Source organism: Colius striatus, chromosome 16 (assembly GCF_028858725.1).
Source record: "Colius striatus isolate bColStr4 chromosome 16, bColStr4.1.hap1, whole genome shotgun sequence".
In the NCBI taxonomy this organism is placed as follows: domain Eukaryota; kingdom Metazoa; phylum Chordata; class Aves; order Coliiformes; family Coliidae; genus Colius; species Colius striatus.
In genome coordinates this window covers 12448014-12456216 of record NC_084774.1, presented here as the reverse complement: position 1 = coordinate 12456216, position 8203 = coordinate 12448014, and the positions used below count along the sequence as shown (strand labels likewise).

Below are 8203 nucleotides of genomic sequence, written 5' to 3'. Positions count from 1 at the left end.
TTTCAGGAACTCACCAGATCAGATAAAATTTTATTGAAAAAGCACGAAATACAGAAAGCTGTGCTCTGAAAGTGAGGATGCAGGTACAGAAATAAAACAGAAGAAAATCAGCATCTTTCAAGAAGTTGTGGAATATTTGCAAAAGTTAAACTGTAGGGTTTTTTCAGTGCAAGGGCAAATGAGTTCATACCACACAGTCCTTAGTGCAGGAAATCAGGGAAAGAGAAAATTGTCTCAAAAATGCCAAGTGATATGAACTGCTAAGAAAACATTTCATGTTAGTTCCAAGTATTGCATTTCTATCAGAATGATGGTAGGGTTTGGCAGAAGCTGCACAGACACTTTTGTAAAATGCTATTTCAGTTGTAATGATCTCGTGTGAAAGCATGGCAACCTCAATGAGTTCAACTCAGTATGGGATTCTCAAAGCATTTCTTTTTAGAAAAATAATTAATTGAATTTTTTAAAGTTACACATATACACATACCTGGTTTTCTTTCCTCCTACACAAATCTTACAGAAGGATGTGTTCATCACTTATTATAAGCTCTGCTACTGCATGTAGCAGATGCTGTTCAATAGGCAACTCTGACAGAACAGAAATGGCATGCAACATAAAATATGCTGGGACAGGTGACAGTCCAGTTCTTAAAGGCTCAGAGACAGTCTTGTAGGTTTACAATAAAAATTCCAGGAAAAGCCTCTGGCACCAAAATATAAGCATCAGCTAATTCAAGGCTATGTCCTTCCCTTTTTCCTTCACATTGAAGGAGCCTCCTGGGACAGACAGCCCCGGCTGAAGCCAGAGGACCACTCACAGACTGGTGTGGCACAGAAGGAAGGATGGCAAGGTCTGACCTGTCAAAGTCTGACCTATAAGTTCCCACTGCTGATGACTGCTGACAGTACCAAGAAACATGAACTGTAGGAAACTTTTTATCCTCAAGGTTTTTGTTCAAATGAGTTCAAAAGGTAGTGGAATTTCTGGAACTTAAAACACTTTAAAAGGACAACACAATATTCAGCTGATGGAACAGGTTATTTTTGGAGCAAAATCTAGTTAATGAGGATATCATTAGCATTCTTTAACATTACTTCCTCTTATGTCCAGGTAACTGTTTAGCCAGCTTCACAAAAGTGTAGTCCTTTAAGAAGTGCTTTGAAATTCTGAAGTGAACTCCTACTATTCTTAGATGCCCTGTCAGCTTGCAAGATTTTAAACCCTTATGCTTCCTGGGCCCCTTTATTTAACTGGCTTTTAGAAACAGAGGTACTTATTATAGAAGTTTAAGACAAAATTTCATTTCAAGTTACTGCCTGCCCAGCTCATGAATGTTGCATCTAGGAATAGAATTTAGGTCTTAGTAGATAAAAGACATTTCATATGTTTTACCTATATTGACTGAAAAAAACCAGCTTGAGTACCATGTTAGCTCAACCAAACAAGTTAAAAAGTTTTGTCTAAAAATATTTTGTACATTCTTTTTATATTTCAAGCATCAAGTAATAAACTTTCTGTTAAACCAAGTTGTATCACACAACTGTTAAAAATTAACAAACAGAACAATGCTGGAACAAACCATTCTGTTTAATTTTGGGTTTGGTCCCAAAAGAGGTAGTCCATCAGTCACACAAAACTAAAAATTCCACAGAAGTTAACTTAATATGGCAGTCTCCTCCACCATATGAAAATGTTATAAGTTAGTGTTCATGTAAATACAGGAACTATACTTGAAAATCATTTCTTCATCTGTAACTGAAATTCTGGCCAGCTGAACCAATCTGTTAGCCAGGCTTTGTGCACCAGCCTCATCAACACCAACTCAGCTTTTCTCCACGTTTCATTTCAAACACGCCCAAGACACAGGTATGCCTTTAAATAACAAAGGATACATGTATTTAGGATTGGAGAAAAGCTCAAGTTGTTAAATCTCCTTAGTAACACAGGTACATTTATTGTCATTTCTCTACAAATGCTGCTGCTGCCATTGAATTCCTCATGGTTCCTCTTGCTGAAGCTGTGAACTCTTCTATTTCAGCATTCAGTCTGTTAATGACCCATTCCAACGCTTCACGGCCCTATGATTACAACAGAAGGTTGTCAGTGGATAATTGTTAGTAAATAAGGTTAAACCCTGACAATGACTAAAAGACCCAGTGGTTGGAAAAGGTACAGAAATACACGTCCCTGTGCTATTTTTCACTTCAATGAGCAGGAACACGTAGGGCCTTACATTTCACGAAAAAATTGCTTATATCAGCAGCGCTCACATTACGAACCACAAAAGTCTTTATCCAGACTGTTTTATCATTCTTGAGGCTAAATTCAAGATATCTTTGTGGATTCTCAACTAAACCACCACTTTATTACTCCCACATAACTCATGCAGATCTGTCTGGGTGTATGTCCTTCCTCATAAAAACCCTAATGGATGGGGGCAAGCAGGAGAGTGACAGTGCCAGACTGTGAAGTGAGTGGAGATGTTTTTCCAGTGAAGATTCAGAGAGCTTTGACAATCATAATCTATTATCTCAATTCACAGAAGGTAGAAAAAGAGGAAGTTCAGCAAACTGAACATTCAGTCTCTACACTAAAGACAGAAGAATTACGCAGACCGTTCCTAGATTGCTGACAAAGCCAGAAAATGTAATGGAGATTTTTATTCCCTTTTTCATTTAGCCATTGAACCACACAGTTTACATATGACAAGGGTCATACTTACTTTATTAGCATTGGAAGAAATTGTGTTTGCCATTAGCCCTTCTAGGTAACTGCTGAGACTGACACCTTTTACAGATATTATTGCTTCTTGTGTCAAAATGGTTCTGAAACAGAGAGCAGGAAACAAATTATTCTGTTTAAGAAAGAATGCATTGCTGAAAGAAACTTGCTCCTCCACAAGTACACTCCCTTGCCAGACTCACTGTATGAGTCAGAACTTCTTGCCCCATAAACACAACACACTTCCACAGTGCTTAAGTGCTTTATGCTTCCACTCGTAAAACAAAACCCAAGAGTCCTCACTAAGTCCAAGTGTCCCTTTGTGGCACTCAAATATCTCATCTTTAGCAGCAGGAAGTTAAGAGTAGAAGCAGCAGATCCAGTGTGAAGGTAAACTGTGAAACCAGTATCAAGATATCGCCTTCAACTATAGGGTTTTAACATTTCTGACTGTCATGAGAGACAGAAACATCTTACGTTAGAATCCCTAGAAAGATCCTTCATAATTCTCACTAGTTCAGCAGTGCAGACTCAGTAAGATCCAAACTTGCCTTAAAAAAACCCCAAATACCCAAACCTCCAAAGTTATAGACTAAAGGCAGATAAATGTGCCCTTCTAGTGCAGATTCTGTGTTGATGAAGAGATCAGAAATGAGACAGCAACGGGAGATGGATATAAACCCAGCTACAGAACGGGCACAGGACAACTCCTGGAAAAGCTGATCTGAACTGGCCTCCATCATAGCATGACACTAAGTTGCTTCTGCAGAGCACTACTGGGAAATATCACTGGAGAAAATGACAAGCCACTGCATACATTTTTTTGGACAAGTTACCCTAACAGAGGTGATCGAAACCTCAGCTTCTGTTCAAGGGAAACCATAGAAATTTTCAAAGCCAAAGTCTGGACTACTTCAGGGCAATCCTGGAACAACGAGGTACTTACTTGTCTGGTTCATGAGGGTGTGGTTTATAGACAAGCCTCTCATCTACTGACACGAGGTTTGTGAATGAAATCTGTGGAATACAAGACAAGATTACCCCTTGATAGAAATATTAAAGGAATATAGTAAATAGAGTTGCAGATATAAAATGAATGCTTGTATCTGATCTCAACACACTTTTCCTGTAGGTGTTTGAGTTGTAGAACAAGGCAAGTTCAGCATCTGCTGACTAGTTGTCCTTCCTTAAGTCTGTGGATCATTTACCAATATAAACCACTGTGTTTATAAGAACATTACAACAGTGAGATTAGACAGATGGAGCAGCACAAAGAGCAAATCATTACATGACTAGGAAGCATGGATAGTGTACACCAAATAGCTTTTAAAAATGTCAATATAACCCTCCTTCCTCCTCCTCCCTCCACCACTCCTGTCCTGCTCGTCAGTATGTTCAGATACTTCGGTCCTCACCAGTTCCAAAAAACCTAATAGCTCCTTCCTGAAAAGCAGAACTTGTCAAGCATAACCACATTACTTACACCTTTAACTTGAGCTGTTCTAACGGTATTTTCAAGTCATTTCCAAGATGATTTTCCTTTTCAGATTTACAAGGAGTTATTATAACCTGACTGCACAAACACAGCTACTTACATTACTGGATTTAAGCTCCATTGTTTTTTTCACTGGGTCAACGACAGAGTGCTCCTGAACGTATGTCTTTGTCCTGCATGTGCCAATGAGCTAAAAAGGCAAACGTATACAGAATTAATTTAATAGAATCACAGAATGGTAGGGGTTGGAAGGGACCTTCAGAGATCATCTAGTCCAACCCCCCTGCAGAAGCGGGTCAACCTAGGTCAGGTCGCATAGGAACACGTCCAGGAGGGTCTTGAAGACCTCCAAGGAAGGATTTTTTTCTGCCTTTAAATGCATAGATAGTGGTTATTGTAGTGAACAGACACCATGACAATAGAATTAGGGCTTAGCTTACAGTAAAACTCTTCAGTTGAGGTAGATCTCATTTTCAAGGTGGAAGCAATCTAAGATGTATGCAATTTCTGGCTATAGTCACTGATAGTCACAGCGTACTGCTGATGAGCTTTCCAGGTACTTAATTAAACCATTAAGGTTATGAAATAATACAAGTCTATTACAGAACCCGGTTCACAACCTTCCCCATCCTCCGGCACCCTTTTTAAGCTCTGCAACCCAACACATACCGATTTCACAATGGAGGGTATTCCCCACTCTGTGCTGAGGAGTCTGTGGCTGTGCAGCTTCCCGCTGGTGTCTATGTGTCTGTCCAGGACATCGACTCCAACCACACTGGGGTTCATGGGGTTTGGGTATTTCTGCATGGCAGCTGTTGTTACCGTTTCCCAGGGGTGACTGTCAAAATGGAATCAGGGCACAAAGTTGTACATCTTTGTTTTTTAACGTGGTTTCTATTAACACCGTACACAGCATTGAAACCAATTTCTATTTTTAAAGCAGTCTGATTTCCAGTGCTACAAATATCTTTCTCTAGCGAAAAACATCTACTTTGTGGACTAGACAGGGGTTCATGCAAGTTAACCACACAATACACCTGATGAATCAGGATTCCTGAGGTCAATTACCTTCTTATAACTCGATAAGAGTGTTTTCCCTATGACATAATGCTGAAAGACTCTGGGTTTTTTTAAGCCTTCAGAATTACTAGAATAATTTGTTACTTTCTTCTAAAAAGGACTTCGTTTGGAGTTTCACCATAGGCGTTGTGGAGCACCCGGGCCCCGACAACCCGAAGTGACTCATAATGCTTTGGTGACTCCCGTACCGAGCCCCGGGACAGCCGCGACCGCGGCCAGCATCCCACAGGTGCCCTCCCGCTTCGGCCCGTGCGCTGCTCGCAGTCCCGCCGGCCGCGCTGCGGTAGCCAAGGTGCGAGCGGACCGCGACCCGCCAGCGCCGCAGCGCGCCCCACGCCGGCAGCCGGCCGGTGCTGTGCCTCGGAGCTGCCTCGCCGAACCAGCCACCCGGAAACCGGCTCCCTACGGCGAGCGACCCCGCGGCGCCAAGGTCGCGCAGCGGAAGGTCAATGGAGGCGAGCGGCGGCGGGGCTGCGGCGCGGAGCCTGCCCGGCGGGCGGCCGGCCCAGAGCCCACCGAAGGCGCGGAGCCTGCCCCGAGCCCGGCGCCGCTTCTCCCCTCAGGCCGCCCCCGCTCCACACTCACTCGAAAACGTGCTCCGAGGTCCAGATCTTCATGGCGGCGGCACCGGGAGTCCGGGCAGCGTCCTGGCGCCGCGCCGCTGCGGCGCCCGCGGAGCAGAACCTGCCGGTGCGCGGCGGCGGCGCCTGCGCGGCGGGCGATGGGCAGCGGCGGCGCCGGCGGGCGCGGAGCGGCGGCGCCCAATCGGCGCGCGGCGCCGCGGTGGCGTCACGCGCCGCGTCCCGCGTCAGACACACGGCGGCGCCGCGGCCGCAGTGCCCGGGAGCGCGCGCGTCACGCGCCCGCCCGCCGCCCGGCCCGGCCGCGCGCACGGCGCCAGCCTGTCGTCGTCGGGGACGTCCGCTGGGGGGCGCCGAAGCGGCGGTTTGGTGAACGTCTGCGGAGCGCGCCCCCCCGCGGCTGCAACGCGGCGGCTGACGCGGGGCAGCGCCGGGAGCGCGGGCGGGCGACACCGGCCCGGGGGCTGCTGGAGGCTCGGCCGCTTACGGCCCGGACTCGGGAGGCGGTTCTGCGCGCCGGGGCCTGCAGGAGCCCGCCTCGTACGGCCCGCGCCGGCCGAGGGCACCGCGTGGCGTCCCCCTCGGGCTGAGCCCCGGCGGGCGCGGGGACCCCGTGCCGCGGCATCCGCGGGTGCGAGGCGGGACTCGCAGCAACGGCCCCGCCCGGGACGTGCCGCTGCCCCCGGCCAGCTCGTTTTGTAAGTGGCTGCTCGGGAGGTGTTTTATAACAGTTACAAAACAGCGCCTTCGCTGTTTTCCACGTTAATAAACATCTTCTGTAACAGGGAGGCTGTTCCAGAATGGAAGGGTTTCAACGAACTGTCCGCAGCTGTTTATCTTATTCCCTCTTGGATAAACCATTAGCCATTTACAAGGTTACAGTGAGAGACCTGTTACAATAACATGCAGAAACCCATGCGTTTCATGGCACATAATCAAGCATTTTCTTACAAAGTTATCGAGATTACAGCGCTGAAAATGCCTTCAGTTGTGTAGAAACAGGGTTTCTTCTTCCAACGGGGCCACAGCAGGACTGGGATACCAAATACAGAAGCTATTATTCAGAGAAGCTACTATTTAATGGTAAACTACCAGATTCTGTCAGCAGCAAATACTTGAGAGCTCTTAAGAGAATAAGAGTTGTTGCTGGAGAGACCTGTCTTCATCTTACTTTTCCTGACTCTTGCACCTCACAGGACTATTTCTCAGTGTTGTTAACATGCAGGTAATCTGTCACAAAGTTACTTCTAGAAGATTGCAGGTCAGTTCTGAATCCATTGGAGACTTAATACCCACTGCATGATTTTTGCAACTAGTGGATTTTGCAAAGGATGTTAAAAATGCCAAGCATTTTGAGAGGTCTCAGAATGCCCTTCATGGTTGTGGAAGATGGTGACCCTTAAATAGACATCAGCAATTCAGCAGATACCCATCTCCTACCCATCAGGCTATCAGTAACCTCTTATCAGGTTTTGTTTTCTGTAAAAGAACTGTTATTTACTGAAAGCAAAGCAAGATGACATCTCCAAGAGGGAAGCATGCCAATATATGGTGTAGATTAGGAGCTATATAACTCAGTAGCTATTGCTCATACAAACTTCAAGTAAGTTTCAGTATTTGAGTGATATCAAGGGCTGAATTACTTACAGACCTGACTTTTGAAAGGAGTAATAACATTATAGATAATGAGGCCAGACTTCAGGAAAATACTAATTTGTAACTGCAGAGTTACAACAAAAGTGACATATCCTAAATATTAGAATTCTTTATATTGGTGATGTTGCACCTTTAGAATAGTGTGTTCATTTTTATGACAAAGAATTTAGTACTATGAAATTTGATATCTTTTCCCCATATGTTGACAGTGTTTGTCTCATAACTGAAGCCAAAGAAGAGATTCTCTAAGTCTGTCCAGTACCAGGTACTACCAAGATGATTGTTAAGAAACATAATGGATGTCTACATAATGGATGTCTACATAATGGATGTCTAGGGAGATCACTTAGTTCAGATGTGTCTTTCAGGGGTTGTTTGATTACAACTCTGCTGAATGCGACTGATGCATGAGATAGGTCTTGTGATTACATGATTCATATAGATTTTGGCGGAGCAATCTCCTTGGCATGACTTAAGAAAGACTTGAAATTGCTCTTGGAATTGTATATGAAAGTGCTCTGAGGTCCTAGTGAATTTATTTGCAGAACCAGTCATGATGGTTTTGTATTTTCAGCCCCTTGTTTGCCAGCAGGAAGGTGTGAGTGGTCCCCTTGAGGCAGCCTCATAAAATATCTGTCATTTTGACTGAAAAATAGAAAGGTTAGGAAA

The 8203-nt window shown here is 44.9% G+C and overlaps 1 protein-coding gene across 1 annotated transcript; it reads right to left on the bottom strand.

Moving 5' to 3' along the window:
* On the bottom strand, positions 1-6003 carry PRELID3B (PRELI domain containing 3B). The gene is given in 7 exon segments (XM_062009367.1): positions 1-2010; positions 2013-2079; positions 2724-2826; positions 3669-3739; positions 4318-4407; positions 4887-5055; positions 5883-6003. Coding segments are annotated over 7 exon segments (696 nt in total). The 5' UTR covers positions 5915-6003; the 3' UTR covers positions 1-1846.
* Positions 6004-8203: the final 2200 nt, after the last annotated feature.